This window comes from Branchiostoma lanceolatum, chromosome 4 (genome assembly GCF_035083965.1).
Source record: "Branchiostoma lanceolatum isolate klBraLanc5 chromosome 4, klBraLanc5.hap2, whole genome shotgun sequence".
Classification (NCBI taxonomy): domain Eukaryota; kingdom Metazoa; phylum Chordata; class Leptocardii; order Amphioxiformes; family Branchiostomatidae; genus Branchiostoma; species Branchiostoma lanceolatum.
This window is the reverse complement of record NC_089725.1, coordinates 612516-631911: the sequence shown is the minus strand read 5'-3', so window position 1 is coordinate 631911 and position 19396 is coordinate 612516. Positions and strand designations below refer to the sequence as shown.

The 19396-nt window shown below is 43.5% G+C and overlaps 1 protein-coding gene across 1 annotated transcript; it reads right to left on the bottom strand.

The window, feature by feature from the left end:
• Nucleotides 1-7787: 7787 nt before the first annotated feature.
• On the bottom strand, nucleotides 7788-11050 carry LOC136434077 (hydroxysteroid 11-beta-dehydrogenase 1-like protein). Its single transcript, XM_066426778.1, has 5 exons — nucleotides 10934-11050; nucleotides 9631-9761; nucleotides 8952-9063; nucleotides 8461-8688; nucleotides 7788-7936 (listed from the first exon to the last, which is right to left on the bottom strand). The coding sequence occupies exons 1-5, from the start codon at nucleotides 11019-11021 to the stop codon at nucleotides 7788-7790; spliced, it is 708 nt and encodes a 235-aa protein (XP_066282875.1). The 5' UTR covers nucleotides 11022-11050.
• Between the last annotated feature and the right edge of the window lie 8346 nt (nucleotides 11051-19396).

The window sequence follows — 19396 nt, the reverse complement described above, 5'->3', positions numbered from 1 at the left end:
CCCCTCATCACTACATGGAACTGACAAGTTACAACTGAACCACGTCCAGCATCAGCACCCCCGTCAAGTGTGGCAGAACCTTTAGCATGTTGAAGTTGGCCACCTATTCCCGAAGAAGAAGAAGACGCGCAGTAACCAGCCATGACATTGTCATATTTTGCATTTTCCTATGACAGAAAAAAATGACACATCAATCAAGGTATGATCCTTTTGCTTCAATAATATCATCACTTCGTTTTTCATTGTACACCTGAATTCAATTCAAAGGGTTATTATTTTTCACGGATGTGATATGAGATTCTGGCAGATCATAGGTCATGTTTACGTCATGTTTTCAGTTATGAGGACACACCATCTTAATTTTATGGATGGCATCCTCTAGAGACCCTAAAACTAATGCGCGCGGGCGAAAAAAATCCAGCAAAAAATACTGCTTAACCACAGAACTACAAAGCTGGTATTTCGAATTGAACCACAGAACACAGTGTATCAAACAAACAGCAAGTATTTATTTGTAGGAGGTACAAGTAGGTTGTCTTGTTCATCATAGCAGTACACTATTTGAAGGTATTTGACTCCAAGGACTGTGGATGACATATGACTGTGATGAGAATACTCATATACACCAATAAGGCAATTTCAACATACATGGCATTGAACTCCATATTAAGCATTCCATGGTTCACACTTACCAATCTCGTTGTGAGACCTCTATACCAATGCCTCAATTCCTCTTCCATGTCTCTCATCGTTGCAAAAAAACGTGTGAGAGACACTCTGGATTGGTAGTGTTTGAAATTGTCTGGGCGATACTCGCTGGCCGCCACGAGTCTCTCCTACAACTGTACAAACGTAACATTCCCTTCGCCAACGTCGATGGCATACCAATCCACAATTTCGCCCCTTATTTTCTTGTAAACTTTGATGCATGCAGACATATTTTGTGGTAGTACATGAGGAGTTTTACGACAAGCCGGCACAATGCTAGCCTTTTGCGGCAATCTAAGTCGGTTATTTCCGGGCCTAAGGCTTTTGGCAGGACGATCCTGTCAGCAGTACAAAAATTTGCACTGCTGACAGGACGATCCTGCCGGGAGTACAAAAATTTGCACTGCTGACAGGATCGTCCTGCCAGCAGTACAAAAATTTGCACTGCTGGTAGGACGATCCTGCCAGCAGTGCAAAAAATTCTACAGCTGGCAGGACGATCCTGTCAGTAGTGCAAAAAATTCTACTGCTGACAGGATCGTCCTTTTTTTCAATGCATTTTCGCAACCAATCAGAAGCTAGCATATGTAATTGCCACGGTAACAGCAGATATTAGGTGTTTCAAGATGTCGGCCATCATCACAGCGTATCTAAGGACCTACCAGGTGATAACAGCGTGATCCGATCGGATCCGGCGAACGCATGAGCTGGAAACCGGGCAATTTTAATTTCATAATTTCAGCTAGGCTTAACCTATTCATGGGGCATATTTCGGATCGTGATTATAGTCATGTTTTATCTCAAATGTCATCGATGCTAGGTGCCAAATTTCTGACATGCTCCAGTACTGATACTCCCATCCGAGCCCTTAATTAATTGAGCTGCACTACTAGTTAACGTACAACGTACAAGTAACAGCCGTTTCGTTATCACAACTGACTCTTTTTTACGCTGAAATTTTTGAATCCGTCGAATCGACAGCTTCAGAAACGCACTTTTAATAGAAGGAATCCACCCCCCCTCCCACTGGATCCTAATGCCAATTGTTCAATAATTCCCAGGACTTCATCAGACAGGTGTGATTGTGCTCTATTATTACGAGTCATTTCTAGTTTACTGCTGTACATATATCCGGTACATAGAGGTATGATAGCAGGCAGACACGCTTTTCTCAAGAAATTAAGAATGTCCAATTGTTCGGAATTTGCCCGCCAATATTACATGAGGCAATTCTTCATCTTTAGTTATAATGTTATATTTCCAAGATTTACCTTTCATAACACAGTATTACCCTTTTTAGAGCTTGGTTTTCATAAAAGTAGTAAACTTAAAACTTAGTTGTTAAATGCAAAACAGATAATAAAAGTACCATGTCATCAGCCTCCATTATGGCTCCATAGCAGACTCTCTATATAGCTAGGCCTTTTTGAATTTTTATTTCTTTTTGGCTTATGATACCCTTTTGCTGCCGGGGTCAAATACTTTCGGGCCAAATAATTATGGCTTTCTTAGCTGCACAAAATTGGCCTCTTGGTGCTCATTCAGGGCGGCCTGGAAATCTGCCCGGTTGGAAAACTTATCTCCAGCCTTCATGGCTGCCGCCATGTTCCTCGCTGAGTCCTTTTGCGCGGGCAATCTTTTAGCGAGCTCTGATTGGCTGAAACTTTTTCCTGTCAGCAGTAGAAATTTTTGCACTGCAGACAGGATGATCCTGACAGTAGCGGAAAAATCTGCAATGCAGACAGGATGATCCTGTCAGCAGTAGAAATTGTCTCTAATGTCCTCTAATGCCTCTAATGTTAGCAGTACAATTGTTTTTTTTTCTACTGCTAACAGAATCATCCTGTCAGTAGCCACTTCCTTACGTTTTGTACCGTATTTGGGGAGACTGGTGGGCTCTCAACGACAACAAGTGTATTCTTATGTAGTTCATGTATGCATTAGTAATACTTGATCTAACAAAATGAAACGACAGTGCCTTATGGCGAACCGTGACGCCTTAAGCTTAAGATGCATAGCGACTAAGAGCTGTCTTTAATTGAGAAGTTCTTGACAGATTCAGCGTTAAATATTCCAGGACGTCCCGACATCAACACGTTGGCATAACTCCAGTCGTAACTGATTTCCAAGCAGATGTAGGGTCAGTGGTTTAAGCGTGCTTTTGAGGCTTTTTATACGTTTATTTGGTTGTTCGCGATTGTCCTGGGCAGAGTGGAGGAGCTAGACTCAACAGCACGCGTAAAGCACTAAGCCAGACCTTATAACTGCTTGGAGAGAATTCTTAAACACAATACCAACATATGTACATAAGTCATTGCAGGTTTTGCTCAATAAAAGCTTATTCTGTTTTACCCTTGAGACAATGGGCACCACCATGTTTATTTCTGACGTCATATGTCTGCCATCTTGGAACTATCAGCTGAACCATCTCGCTTTCGAAGTAAATTAACACTGATGTATTCGAGCAGTTGAGGCGCCAGAGCCCTCAGTTTGGCTAAAGGCCAGGTGTGGAAGGGATAGTAGATCTCCCGTGCGCGGTTCGCCCCTCCCCGTATGACGGCCAGCGCAGTCTCGCCTATCGGGGCGAAACCTTCCAGTACCTTGTCACCATCTGGCCTGGTCTGGAGCAAAAAGAACAACACAAAATATAAGATGCATTCACAGTTCACACTGCTCCTGCGCTACTTATACACCCGTTACAGTACATGAAAATAGTATTTGAAAAATATGTAACTGAAAACATAGACAATTAGACGGACCATAAACAATACCTCCCCTTGAATTAGTAGCCTCTAACCACAAAGAAGTCAATACAATAAAGTAATATAACGACCCAGTTAAACTATTTACGTACTTTTAAATGGTTAGAGAATGTTGGGGTTGCGACGAATCCCAGCACGGCGAGGGTGACGGACACGTCCTGCTGAGCCTTCATCAGTTCCACACGGAGGGAGCTGAAGAACCCGTCCAGACCGAACTTCGCACAACTGTAGAAGCTCAAGTTCGGAGATGGTACCTTGCCTGTCCACGAAACAGAAAAATGGTGCAAAGCTTCAATTAAACCACCATCTGATTCAACACCATGCAAAAAGTTTTGATCTCATTGATATTTCTCGTTTTGTTAAAGTTGATTTACCTATTAGATCTCTTTGCTTCACCGATCAGTTTCAACTTGCTGTTCGCCGTTGTAAAACTGAAACATTTACTTTTCCATATTTCAGTCGTATTGTATTCATCCGGAACACTTTACCTGTAACAATCCGCCATGCAACACATGTACTCAAAGCTCAGTATCAGTCAAGGAATTATTCGCTACGTATTACACATCACGGCTCTCATCATGGGGATACCCAAACATCGGCTCCCGGTCCATCCGCCTTGTCGTGTGAGAGCCCGAATGTGCCAATTTCCTAGTCCTGGGGTAGGTGTACCGTCCCTACTCTGTAACCTCGAATGAGGGGGTGGAGATTGGATAGTCGCTAAAGGATGGACCACGGGTAGACGGAGCTCGTCAGCCTTGGATGGCAGTTCGTCTAGGGGAAGGAAAACCCTCATTCAAAAACCTTCGCTGCCTTGCGGCCATAGCCAGTCCTGGAAAAGGCTACGGGAGTCAACCGAGACAGAAAATCCGGAGTGGAGTACGTGAGGCGGTCGACTGTCAAACGCTGACATCCTTCCGGCAACTCCTGCAGCCAAACCGTCGCCGAGTGTCACGCTTCGCGTTCCCTCGGACCACGCCGGAGAGGCAGAGAGGGGGGTCCTGTTGTGTTTTTGGGCAGCGCAAGACCTCCATACAGACGCCCAGGCCAGCACTCTGGAGAGGCCACTCTAGTCTCCCCCATTCCTGGGGGCGAAAAACAAACCAGAAGACAGCAGTCTACGGGTTATAAGTCCTTGCTGAATTGACGTAGAGCTGGACGCCACGGGTTGTCTTCGACAGTGGGAAGGATCCTTGAAATCCTACTGGTCAGCTACCGCCAGCCCCCGGCCAGTTAGGTGCTGACCCGTCACGACTTGCCTGCTTCATTGGGTGTGTGGAGCTTAGAGTCTTACTCGACAGGTGGGTTGTATGCCATGCACCAGACCATAAAGTAAGAAATGACAGAAGTAAACAGAAAACTCCAGCCATTCGTATTGCAAGCTGAAACGTACGAAATATGCGTACTGGTCTATCCGACGACTTAAGAGATATACAGGACTTTCGTAAGACTGCAGTGATTGGTCGTGAACTCTACAGATTGAACATTGATATAGTTGCCTTGCAAGAAACAAGACTTCCTGACAGTGGGTCCCTAGAGGAGGACTCCTATACCTTCTTCTGGCAAGGGAAAGCAAGGGATGAAACCTGAGAACATGGGGTTGGCTTTGCCGTTAGAAACACCATGCTGCACATGATAGAACCCCCTACGGGAGGCACAGAACGAATCCTTACACTACGCCTTTCCACACATGAAGGTCCTGCAAACCTCGTGTGTGTGTATGCGCCAACACTACAGGCCACACCTGAAGCCAAGGATCAGTTCTATGAGCAACTAGACAAGGCTGTTCAGGAAATCCCAGCATCAGAGCACATCTTCGTCCTGGGGGACTTCAATGCCAGGGTGGGCGCAGACCATAGTTGGCAGACTGTGCTGGGTCACCATGGGATTGGACGATAACGGACGGGCAGAGGCTCCTTGAGCTTTGCTGCTACCACAATCTTTGTGTAACAAACACTTTCTTCCAAAACAAAGCTATCCATAAAGCATCCTGGCGACACCCCAGATCGCAACACTGGCACCAGTTGGATCTAGTCATCACACGACGCACTTCTTTAAACAGTGTCTGCAACACAAGAGCATACCACAGTGCAGACTGCGACACTGACCACTCACTTGTTGCCTAAAGGACAACAATAAGGCCCAAGAGACTGTATCACACTAAGAAGATAGGCCAGCCAAGAATAGACGTCAGAAAAACCTTCCTTCCAAACAAAAACCAGACGTTCCTAGAATTAATTAATGTGTCGAAGAAAGTCTGAACATTGTCCAGACTCATGACGCAGAGCACAGGTGGGAATCACTGAGTTAGACCATCCACCGTGCAGCCGTCCAGACCTATGGAAAGAAGGAACGAAAAAACACAGACTGGTTTGAATCACACATCTCTATGTTGGAACCTATTATTGACCTGAAACGTAAAGCACTGCTCAGCTACAAACAAAACCCGAGCAGTCAGAACCTACAAGCCTTAAAAGCCGCCCGACACAAAGCTCAGCAAACCTCACGCCGCTGTGCAAACAACTACTGGCTTCTGCTGTAAGAACGTATCCAGTTTGCAGCGGACAGTGGTAACATAAGAAAAATGTACGAGGGCATCAAACAAGCAACAGGAAAACCAATCAAAAAGTGTGCACCCCTTAAAGCATCGACTGGCGAGATCCTTACTGACAAGGACAAGCAGATGGCTCGCTGGGTGGAATTGTATTCTCACCCCGACCAATCAAACCACGTGAATCGCATTGAAACTCAGATTCGTATCAGCCATGACCCGACAAATCGCTTTCTAACTTGCGTAAACGACTACATCTGACCAAACAAACTCGCCAGTGAGATGGTGGAAGGTGTAAGCTTCCAAAAGATGTTTTCAGATTGACAATTTTGGCACTTTGGAAGTGATTAAATCCGCCCGCGATTTAACGTTTTGAGAAAAGTAGTAGAAACTATGCCAAGGGGATACAGCTACAGAGGCATCTCTCTGCTTAGCATCGTGGGAAAAGCCTTTGCCAAAGTGGTCCTTTAGCGCCTTCAGGTATTGGCCGACAGGGTCAACCCTGAATCTCAGTGTTGGTTCCGCGCCCAGAGATCCACAACAGACATGATTTTCTCCGTACGCCAGCTTCAAGAGAAGTGTCGCGAGCAGCAGAGGCCGTTATACATCACCTTTATCGACCTGACGAAGGCTTCTGACCTTGTCAGTAGGAGAGGACTGTTTCAGCTACTGCAGAAGATCGGTTGTCCCCCACAGCTGCTTAGCATCATCATCTCCTTCCACGAGAACATGCAGGGTGTGGTCAGCTACGACGGGGAGACCTCTGAACCCTTCACAATCCGGTCTGGTGTGAAACAAGGGTGTGTTCTTGCGCCGACTTTGTTTGTGATCTTTTTCTCTCTGCTGCTGAACTTTCCATTTGGTCACTCCACACAAGGAGTCCACCTACACACCCGCAGAGATGGGAAACTGTTCAACCTGGCCCGACTGAGAGCCAAGACAAAGGTCCGCACAGTGCTGATCAGAGAACTGTTGTTCGCCGACGATGCAGCACTGTCAGCACACGTCGAGCACGAGCTGCAACAGATGCTCAACCAGTTTGCACACGCCTGCAGGGAATTTGCACTGACCACCAGTATCAAGAAAACAGTAGTCATGGGCCAAGATGTCCCTAAGCCACCTGTCATCACCATAGGAACAGAAGTGCTTGAAGTGACAGACCACTTCACCTATCTTGGTTCAACGGTCACCAGCAACCTGTCCCTTGACAAGGAAATCGACAGACGGATAGCCAGGGCTGCAGGAGTGATGACTCAACTCGGGGTGAGAGTGTGGGACAACAATCACCTGACACTTAACACAAAACTCAAAGTGTACCGTGCGTGTGTTCTTTGTACTCTTCTGTACGGTAGTGAGTCCTGGACCACTTATGCCAGACAAGAAAACCGCCTTGAAAGTTTTCACCTTCGTTGTTTGAGGCGCATTCTTGGTATTTCCTGGAAGGATAGAATACCCAACACCACTGTTCTGGAACGTTCTTGCTCCCTGAGCATGCACCTTCTCCTCTGCCAGCGACGTCTACGCTGGTTGGGGCATGTATCCAGAATGAAGGATGGGCGCATCCCAAGGACATTCTGTACAGTGAAATTGCTACAGCGAAACGCCCAGTAGGACGATCTGCACTGCGTTTCAGAGACGTTTGTAAACGAGACCTGAAGCTAACTGACATAGACCCTGCCAGCTGGGAACAAATCGCAGCAGACCGCAACAGATGGCGCCATGAAGTCAGTGCGGGTCTAGCAAAGGGTCAGACAAAACGAAAGAAGTAACTAGAGCAAAGAAGACAAAGAAGAAAAGAGAGACAGCAGCTTCAGAACTCCTCTGACTTCATATGTCCAAACTGTGGCCGAGACTGTCACGCCAGGATTGGACTTCAGAGCCACATGAGAAGCTGCCGAATCCAGAGTGCTACCCTCATCTGAAAAGATGGAAGGATGCCTACTACATATCATGGGTAAACTCCATATATTCAACTGACAACCTGGTCCTCTATCTGTTGATGTAGCAACTGCCTTGCAACTTGATATCACAATAACAGTCACCAGACTTGTATGCTCTTTACTACTACGAGGATCCACTTTATTCTCTGTAACTGTTAAAGATTTCGTTCACACTTTTGTTGATTGTAAAGGAAGTTTTTGTCGTGGTTGATTGCAAACCAACTGGTCTTGTTTACTCTTGACTATCTTTCGTTATCCCTCTTGTATTCTTCAATTATGTCGAGTTGTATTTCTAGTCACTTGTTAAAACTTCCTAATCACTTAGATTTCACAACGAAGTAAATCTCTAATCTTTTATTCTTTTGTCACGCTCGCATCAATTTTGCAGTGTCCTGCGGGTGCCATCCTGACATCTGTATAATCAAGTCGGTGTGCCCTATAAAGCGAGTTTAACCAAAATAGAGGACAGGATGTATCCTTCGCTCTTCTTTATCAATCTTACCTGCTATAGACCCGATGACCACGATGTGTCCGCTGCTCTCCTTCAGCAGAGGCAGGGCCAGGGAGGCCAGCCGGACGTAACTGACCAAGCTGATGTTTAAGAAGTCCACGAAGAAGTCCATATCCGGGTCCTGGTCCCACGACTTGCCCCTGCGCATATCGATAAACACGTCCTCAGTAGATTTGAACCTTGACCCCACGTGATTCAGTACCAAGTAGTCCAACTGACCTGGAAAAGATGTCAAATCTTAGGTTTACTTTTGTCACAATAAAATGTCCTTATTGCACAAATAGTAGCCTTTACTTAACCTCTTTGTGAACTGAAACCATGGAAATAGGCCGAAATATGGGGAATATTTGGTCTAAGGCTTTGGCCGGTCTTTGGAGTAGAGCTTCGGCCGTTGGTTGCAAATTGAGAGGATAACTCTGTCCACGTCAAATACCCTCTTACACCATTTGTCTTAAACTTCTTGAGAGAGCTTATCACCTTACCGAATATCTCCTTGGCTGTTTGAATTGTTCTCTCACAGTCCTCCGCCTTCCCCATGTCCCCGGCCACATAGTGCGCCTCCTGGGCACCCAGAGACTTCGCCTTCGCTACGACCTAAGAGAAAACCAAACGACAGAGACATATATATTTAATGACAGCCTCTAAGTTAGATTTTCCTACTTCCACTAGGCTTAGCAATTTGTCATTTACAAATACATTACGATTGATGATGTTCGTCCATCGTTGTCGATGAAGACCTCGACTTCAGTCGCCCTTGTGGGTGTGGGCGTGGCTGATCAGTCCAATTCTTGCACCGAAACACCGGCCGCAGGATTAAGAATTCGAATATCTCATGCCTCCATAAACAAATGGTTTTTGTGAATCTATTGTTTTATTCATCATTGCATATTACTCGCTAATTCTCTCTGTGCATTTTCATCCCAATGCAATTTTGAACCCGGGCCGAACTAATCTTTCATCCTGCCAATCTCCGGCTACACCATCTTCCGCCGAACATCCTGTCACTCAATACAATATTCAAATAACTGCGGACACACACCAAAACAAAACGAAAACGATACCTTCGTTTTCACGAAGGTAGAAGGCAAAACTTCCAAAAACTTTTTTGCGGTGTTTGGAAGGTTAATCAAAACGACACTGTGCAAAACAGAGTCTTCCCACCTCCTTCAGCCTGTTCTCCCTCCTGGCTGTGATGAGGATCTTTGCTCCCAGCCGGGCGTACTGGTACGCCATCTCTTCGCCGATACCGGTACTGCAGCCCGTGATGACGACTGTTGCACCGCGTACAGATTCTAAGGGACAATGTCAACCATGTCTTGTTTGTTTGTTTGTTTGTTTGTATTGATTATGTCATACATTAATGATCTTTATAAGGACTAGTAACCGGTGAATCCTGAGAAAAGGAGAATATTCAAGCCTTAAACGAAACTTGAGTCAAAATATGATGGCGCCTCCGGCCAGGATATATGGTAAACCTAAAACACACACGCGTGTGAATGTTTTGCTTGTTAACATTGTAACGTTACCTAAAACACACAGGCAAAGCATTCCCACGCTTGCGTGTCTTAGACACACAATATTCCCAAACCGGAGGCACCAAATATCTTGACTCTAAGTTTTCTTGATGTTTGATAACGTTTTAACTTGATAGCCTGGGCAAATCCAGAAAGTATTCCTGTTGTTGGACGTTTGACGTTGTCAACGATGATTAAAACATCACATCAGGTACAACGTACGGTGTGTCCGGAAGTGGCAAAATTAAAAGTAGTCCTAAGCATAAAATTGCCATTCTCCAATGGAATGCCCTGCCTGGCACAGTTGTGACGGCTCCCACCGTTGAGTCTTGCCGTGCCGTTCGCCTTAGCCCTTGACCGCCCCCCCCCCCCCAATACTTTGCCCCTCGTGGGGTCATCTGGGAGCATTTGAAGTGGGAGTTGAATCTATTTCTATTTTTTAAGTTGAGGACTAATTATTTGGCAACCTGCAAGACTTAAAATCTAAATCAACGTTGGAAATGGAAAACCCATACAGCTGCAGCACTACGTACCATCACCAAACTAACCCACGTTATAGTTAGTCACAATATTGTTAATTAAAAGTACTGCATCAAAGAGAGAAACGGGAACGTAGTATCACAAACAATACTAGTACTGTTGGCCTCACATACCGCCACGCCCACTCTAAGTAAAGGATTATCTCATCTGGATCAACTAAGACGGAACACATCTTGTAAAACATAAGTCCAAACCGTTATGTCACATTCTATACACGATGTATTTTGTCGTAGGATTTACGTCAGGGTTATGATAGAAACAATCGTCGACAGAGATCCACGAAAGAATTTTCATATACAAGACATGATAGAATTTTGTTCCACACATCCACGACTGTCCCTAAAAATTGCTCCAAACTACTGTTGTTTATTGGCATTTAAATGTAAAGGTAAATCAACACAGCAACTTACCCGGATCGAAGCCATCGTAGTTCCAGTAGATTCCGACGGCAACGGCACCGAGTAACACCAACAGACTGACCCGCACTAGGAGCGACATCGTGTGTCTTTATTACACAAGGAAGGGAGCAGGTAAGACAATGGTGCACAGTAGACACCTGCTGTGGACTCAAGCTCGGGCCGCAAAACGGGACGTTGTCGTTAACGGCAGACCTGGGCCGCGTGAAATGTTTATACTAGCCTGGGGCTATTCGCGCGACCATCCTGTCAACAGTAGAAAAATGTGCACTGCTGACAGGATCATCCTGTCAGCAAATGTAAAACTTGCACTGCTGACAGGGTTATCCTGGAAAAATCTGTACTGCAGACAGGACGACCCTGTCAGCAGTGGGGAAATCTGCACTGCTGACAGGATCATCCTGTCAGCAATGTAATGTTTCTACTGCTAACAGGATCTTCCCACTGCTGACAGGATTTTCCCTTTTCTCAAAGAATTGTTGGCATATGCGACTGTACCAACGGATATTGGTGTTTCACTGGATGTTTTACAATTTTAACTTGTTCATCTGGGCGTAAACCGATGCGTGGGACGTATTTAGGACGCTACGTATATTGGGGGTTTGTCTCTAATGTCATGTCAGCCGCCAAATTTCAACATGCGTTAACGTATAGCGTGTTCGAACGTTACGTCGAGTGCATGCCTAGATAACTTCAACCCTAGACCTACCTAACTTTGAATCCGGTCTAGATTGTCGTTAGGCCGGGCGTAATAGGCCGGGCACTCGGCGGGACGGAAGGCGTTTTCCGCTGCCGTGATATCTTTGTCACCCGGTAGTAGTTTGTCGTGTAAAGCCCCTGAGTCCTAACGCAGCCATCCCTGATTATCCCTGCGGAGGAAAACCGCTTCAGCCCCGAAGCGAGCCTGGCCTATCCACGGTAGACTGGATGTCAGGTTACTCCAACCCTAGCCGCAGCGACATCAGATTGAGGACACTATAATATACAAGCAAACACGACTCGCCACGGCTACTCCCACCCGAGCTTTCTACACTGAACTTAGCCATGCTTGACATGCAAGTAACACTAACAGCCGTTCGTTATGTATCGATCTGTTTAGCCGGTATAAGTTACTATAACCACCCTTCGATGTAACACGCCAGCTTCGCTGTCACAACTGACTCACTTGGTATGCTAAAAACTGAGTCGGTCGGACCGAGACGGACTTTACAAAGAACCCCACCCCCCTCCCACTAGTCATATTGATTACTGAATCCTGTCATGTTCAATAAATTCAATGTGAATTCACAGACACGTGTGATTTTGATCTAAGTAGCTGTACGTCTCTAACATATGGGGGAATAGCAGGCAAACACATTTCATCCGGAAATTTAGATTTTCAAAATGATCCTGTCAGCAGTGCAGATTGTTCCACTTCGCAAGTGCAATCTTTTCTGCTGCTGACAAGATCATCATATCAGCAGCCACTTCCATTTTTTTTAGAACAGGTGAAAATCAGTGCGCGTGCGGATATCATCCATAAAATTAAGATGGTCTGAAGGAAAATTTGAGCAGCATTCTAGCAAAATTAATCCAGTCGCAGAGTTGATTATATGATCTACATCATTTTGCAGACATGTTCCTGCAATTAATTAGCTCAATAAAAGGACATTTTCTTACCCTTTTGATACGTTTTGTCAACAAAACTAAAGTGTAGTTACGCTTCGAATATCCTATGTCCAATGTGTTTTCAAGCGTTGTTATTCAACGCTTATATCACAAGTGAAATGGGACTTATCAAAGAAGACTTATGATATGTCAAATTAGTCTATATTACTTTTATAATTGTAAAAACAAATAGCCGTTGTAATTTCTACGATGAACTCACATGCACATACTACTACTATATTGTACTATTCGGTCATGTAGCTGATAACAAACTGCTTTGCCAGAACCACATGTTCACCCGGCATTAATGCTGCCTACCAGGCGCCGACCAGACTGTAGAGAGCACGCCTGATCTAACCGCGTAATCTGGTTAGTCAGGCTTGACCTACAGAACTCTGCCAGCTTCCAGCTCTTTCACTGATAAGAAACGCATGTACCGGATTATTGCGAAGTAACGTTATTACGATGGGCAATATTGCTTTGTAGAACGCCCCCTTTTCCTTTGTTTTCAGATAATACGCGCAAAATACATTTTCGATAAAAAATGCACATGTAGTAAATGTATAAGCTATCAATGCGAGACAAAAATGAATTGATGCCCTGCATTTAGTACATAGTCACACCTCGGCTGAGCAATAATATGTTATGCATGTCGTTACCAATATATTTCTTGTATTACAATCTTTGCTTCCTGCTTCAACGTAATGGAATGCTCCAGCGCTTTTCAAAGAAAGCTCATAAAGTACAGAAATAGAACACATAACAGGTTTGTTGCTTTTATTGACAATGAAGGTACTTATGTAACCGTTTGATTCTATGTTTTAGTTTACACGTTGTGTGTAGTATTGAAATACTTTTAAAAATGTGATCGGCTGCAAGAATGCATTTTGTACCAATATATTAATAAAAGCATATATTATGCACATATTCCATAAACCTCTTTAAGATTCTGTCTTCAAGCAAAGATGAGAAGGGAAAAATTGATATTCAAGTCGACACCTCCTTTAACCATCACCAAAAGGCATGCATTAAGTAGACCTCGGTGGCCAAGGGAAAGTTTCTTAATTGAATATAAGGAATTAAGCTCGTAGATAAGACACCATGAGAATTGAATTATGTTTAATTAAAGCTAAAAGACGTTGGACAGAATTAGAGCGTTGGAAATGGGACTAATAATATTGTGATATCTTGGCAAGAAATATATTACGAATAGATAGGTTAAAAATCATTTATAGAAGCCCAATTTCCAATCCTTTGATCATGACTAGGGGACAACTCTGTAAACTTAAATTTTTCTAGTTATTTCATTGATATTTTTTGGCCACTCTTCGGATTTTTTTCTAAATCTAGCTTCTATGAGTTATTCTTGAGGTACCGATGCAAGAAAATTACCTCGGAATTCATAAAGTTACTCTGCTTACTATATTTGTATGACAGAAATCACGCCCTATTTAACTTCAGTAAAGCGAGACCTTGCAGAGATGAGTTGTGGGTGAGAGGCGACACAATGAAGAGCACTAGTTTCAGTACATATATTGACATGAGTCGAACATACTGGTGATTTTATTCGCCGAGAAGATTATGTTTTCGGTTATGCTAGCTGTGGGTTGGGTCTGTATGTATGTCGAGAAACCGTTGATGGATCTTCATGGTTATGTAGGTGTGTAGCAGTTGTGCGAAGGAAGGTCGAGGACAAAGATCTTTCACCTTGCGTTTTCTAACAGTACTGCAGTGGACTTTGCAGTTTTGTGTGTTTGTATATAGGCCAGTTAAAAGTGACGGAAACGTTGATGGATATTCCTACTTTTGGTAGGTGAGTAGCGGATGTGGGAACGGGGGTCAATTTCGAAAATGATTCATCTGGCGCTTTCCTATAGTACTGCACCGGGCTTTATATGTGTGTGAGTTTATGTGGACAGCATAACTCGAGGAGCTGTTGACGGCTGTGCACGATATTTAGTGGATAGGTAGGGATGTCAAAGAGGAAGGTCAAATTCGATAATGAGCGTCCTAGCAAGTAAAAGTACCGAGAAGGAGCTTCAAAGTTTGCGGCCAAATTTTCTTCAGGCGGCAGGTTCATTTTGAGTGATAGATAGCTTTTGGGACAGGAAGTACGTGGTGTGAATTAAGGCCCCCTAGCTGCTTGTTTGGAACTGCAGTTGGCGTTTTTGTTTTCACCTTCGAGACGAGTAACTCCAGCAGGGATTGACGAATCATCATAATGTAAGGCATGTAGATAGTATGGGTGATGCTTCAGATAATAGAATATTTATTATGCAAATTATGGGCTACTTTGCATTATATGTTATAAGTGTGCTGAAAGTTTGAAGTCAAATTTATTGCAAATGCTATGGTAATGATTTTGAAGAAGAACTTTATTGCGCGACCATTGTAGCAGGTACAAATTATGGCAACAACAGTAAACATAGAACAAGACAGAAGTATGGAATAAAACTATTCACTACAACAAAATGAATATCTTTGGTTTTACATGATTCAAGTTGGGCTAATTTTTAGTATCATTATTGTTTCTAATAACAAAACAATATTTTATATATTTGCCTATTTTAACACTGTATGAGCTGTTGTATCTAAATACATAGTCAAATCTACATGTGGCATTGAGTGTCTTAAAATCTGAAGTACTTGAATTGAGAAAGGCGAATAACTCATCGCGTAGGGCATCATATTTAGAGCATTCCATAATAAAGTGAAACTCATCTTCAATTCGATTTGGGCAGAATGGGCAAAACCTTAAAGTTTGGTCGGGAGCTACATTAAAGTATCTACCTGTTTCTATATTCAATCTATGGCTACTAATTTTCAAATGTGTTATCGCTTTACGGATTTCAACATTATTCACATCATGAAGATATTTTTCTTGTACATAATGATTTTTGCATTTGTGAAGAAGGGATAATTTTGAATTGTTGCTGACACAACTAAACCACTCTTGTGTATGTGCATCCTGTAGTCTGCAGTTGAGTTGATGTTCAATATAGTCTACTTTATAACGCTTAGGATTCATCCATATACATCCAAGGCCGTGATAGGTGTGAATATCCTTCACATAATTAATCCAGTCATGATTATTAGAAAATACGATAGTGTATGCTTCATGAAGCAGATAGTCCTCGGGTAAGTTTACCAAACGGTGCCAATATTTGATGAGCTGAAATGGTGTATAGCTCTTGGGGCAGGGAGTAAGTTTAAACCCCCTAGTGGCTTATTTAGAACTGGGCTTTGGTAAATCAGTGGAACATCTGCATCTGTGCCGTCCTCTTTTCTTGAAATGTTCGAAAACTCCATGTTGTCTATCCCAGTCTTTGCGTGGCTAATTGCTCAGTCCACAGTTGAGTTGCCGGGGAAACTTCCTTGCTTAGGGAATATTTACGGGTGATTCCCAGATCAGAGAATGACATTCTTGGGTCCTAGAGGTTTGTATTTCATCCCTGTAAAATCATTGACAAGAGAACACTAGTCGTCATTATGACCTTTCTTTACGCTAGGTTAGGTATGATGTTCACTCTATGACTGATGGTTAAACAAGCAAGGATGAAGGAACAACTTGTACACTAACAATAGACGCACTTATTAAGTACTGATTGACAGTATAGTATTAATACGTATATTGTTCGCCATTTATGCCATTGCAACTGTGGAATGCAGATTCGAAAAGGACAAAATGTATCAGAAAGTCGTCAGATAAAGTGAGTGGATTTCCAGTAGCCTAATGGATACATCACGACGTCACAATACAATTGCATTTTCCCCATATTAATCAGGCACCGTAGTGTCGACTAATCCTAAGCTCCCACTGGTTCACAACGTCATGTGTCGTTTTTGTTTTCAAACAGCACATTGTGGTAACAGTCACACGTTTTGCTGCACTTACATTGATTCCTGGGCGAAGAAAAAGAGGCTATAGACCATAAAGCCAGGTAAGACCTTCATTGAAGAATGAATATTGTGAAAAGTCGTTAAATATCCTCGACCGAAGTTCAACAGTGCCCGGGCGCCAGGCTGTTTGCTAACCCGGGCAGGAGTGACGTCATCACTCATGACTGGGAAACGAGCCTGTCGCTTCCGCCGAGGGGTTACTAGTGACGAGGGTCAACCTTTGAAAGGAAGAAGCAAAGGGGTGGCTACAAGTTTGTAAAACAAACGAACAAGCAAACAAACTAACAACCAAAAGGTAAACAAGAGATAGACTCCTATCGTCAAACCTGAATATGGCAATATACAACGAGTCAAACCATAGCAACCGGCCATGGACTTGTCTTGTATTGCATTTGTGCTAACACTGAAGCTACAAATTATGACAAACCTATATACCAGTGATGCTTGGTTGATTTGAAGTAACACGTCACCTTTCCTGACGTTTGCTGCAGGTTTACTTCAGGGTCAGTCGTAGGTGGCGGATCACAGGTTCGGTTAAATAACTGGCGTGTTCTTTTCTTTGGGTGGGTCAACAGGGCAATAAATACAGTGGTATTTATTCATAAAAGCGCACCAGAGGATATTACAGCAACAACAGCTGACTTGGAGTTCGTGAGGCGGATAGGCATGGCGGTGTTTCCATTCTTTGTACACCGTCTTTCGTTCTGATTTCGTAAAATAAGTGATTGAACCTGAAAACTACTAACCAGCAACAAAGATCGTTGTTTACATCTGAATCAAACAAAAATGGTCCCGAACTTTCCAATATTATGCCAAGTTATCGTATCCCATGCCGAGGAAAATAAAATTCATCATTTGTAAAGCGTTGGTTCCAAGGGGAGGGCACTTCCCTACTTTGATTATAATTAAATGTTGTAACAGATAAGATGGTAACATTATGAATTTTTTATTGATTGTAAACGTCGTGTGACATTAGCTGTTTTACAGACGGCCTTAGTGAGACGGCTTTGGTATGTCCGCAAGGAGATCTGCTTGGTCTGTTGAAACTGACATCTTCATGAACCAAAAAGGCATTGCCGTATGTTTGTGGTTAACGCAAACAGGTCATTGCGATCTTTGAGTACCGCTTTCTTGGTAGACGTAGGATGTTACCTGCCAGTTGCATTCTCTTGCCGGTTATGATGTCTCCCAGTGCCTTGGACTTGGCCCCTCTGAGGACTTCTTCGTTAGTGATATGATCTTGCCATCGCACTTTAAGGATTCTCCTCAGATAGCAGGGCTAAATCATCAGCAAAGTCTAGGTCTGATTTTTCTTCACCCCTCTTTGCCTCCCTCTGTAGTCTTTTTTAGGACAAAGTTTATCGTCAGCAGGAAAAGGAATGGAGACAGTATGCAGCCTTGTCTGACACCCGTGACAATGTCTAGAAGTCTGTTGTTCAACCCTCTGTTCTAACACAGCGTCTTGAATTTACATAAAGGCTCTTAAAATGTTAACAAACTTTTTTGGTATCCCATATAAGGCAGCAATATTTCAAAATGATGTCCTGTGAATACTGTCAAAAGCCATCTTGAAATCGATGAAGATTGATGAATTCATAGTGGTGTTTGGCGTTCGCGACTTTGGTAAATAATGTTACGGAGAGTCAAGATTTGTTCTATGGAAGAGCGGTTACAGCGTAAACCAGCTGGAATACTTTCCCATGAATCGACAGTAAAGTAATGCCCGTCTTTTTTTGGAGTTTCACAATCACGCCATCTTGCCTATCCCTCATGGGGACCTGCTCGTCTTGCCGGCAGCAGTTCATCAGCTGGGTCAGCATCTCCATTGTGCTTTCACCACCGTGCTTGAGCATCTCTGCCGAGATCTCATCCACTCCAGCTGCTTTATTGTTTTTCAACGCCTTTCAACGCGGCGACACGTAACATATGGTTCAAGTTTGAACGCCACGAATGTTATATGGGGGACGGTGTTGACTTCTAAATACTTACCTTTGACGCTGCCCAGTACTTCCTGGTGACCTTCTCGGAGAAGTAACGACGGGACAATACACTTCAGGTGCGTTGGTTATCAAGGCGTAGCACGACTAACGACTCTCGCAAACTGTTACTGTGTCAGTGACGACACCGAGAGGTCCGAAATACCGCACGGCCTCTACCGCATTAGTCACGTCAGCTTGAGGCAGCATGGAACGCGTTGTTTACGGATCCCCGGGCTCGGATGTTTGAACAGCAATCAATTAACATCAATGAACAGACCCTAAACACTTTGTTAAAGATTAATACTGAACAAACCGGCCTGTACCTTTAGTTTGAGCTAAAGGTAAAAGAACTAAAAAGGTAAAACAAATAAAAAGGTAAAACAAATTAAAGGTAAAACAAATAGATTTTTTTTTAAACTAGCCTGATAATTATGATTTTCATCATTATCATAAATATTAACATTATTCAAATAGCCAGCCAGCCTCAGACAATCAACACCACCGTTTACATAAGACTAACATTGGGTTGTTTGCCACACGGCATCACGGATCAGCTACCGAAGGACACAGCCTACAAGAACATCAGCAACCGGCGCCTGGGACATTCTGCAGGAGCTCCTCACAGAGAGGGCCAACTGGAGCTGTTTTGACCGGCTTGAAAGGTATTTGTTCTGTTTTTGTTTCAGCTGGTAGATTATCATTCATGCTAAATCTGTTGTGATAGTTTATTTTACACCGGGGCTTGTCTAATTCTCCAGGCAGGTGTTGACTCTGTGATCCTTCTGTTTTATTGTGTATTTGTTTTTGTGAACTGCAATAAAAAAACTAGAAAAAAAACTACCACCACAAAATCTGTATGGTCATTAGGTAAGCGATGAAGCGGGGAAACAAAGAATACACTTTAAGTTTTCCCATGACAAATTCTGTAAGA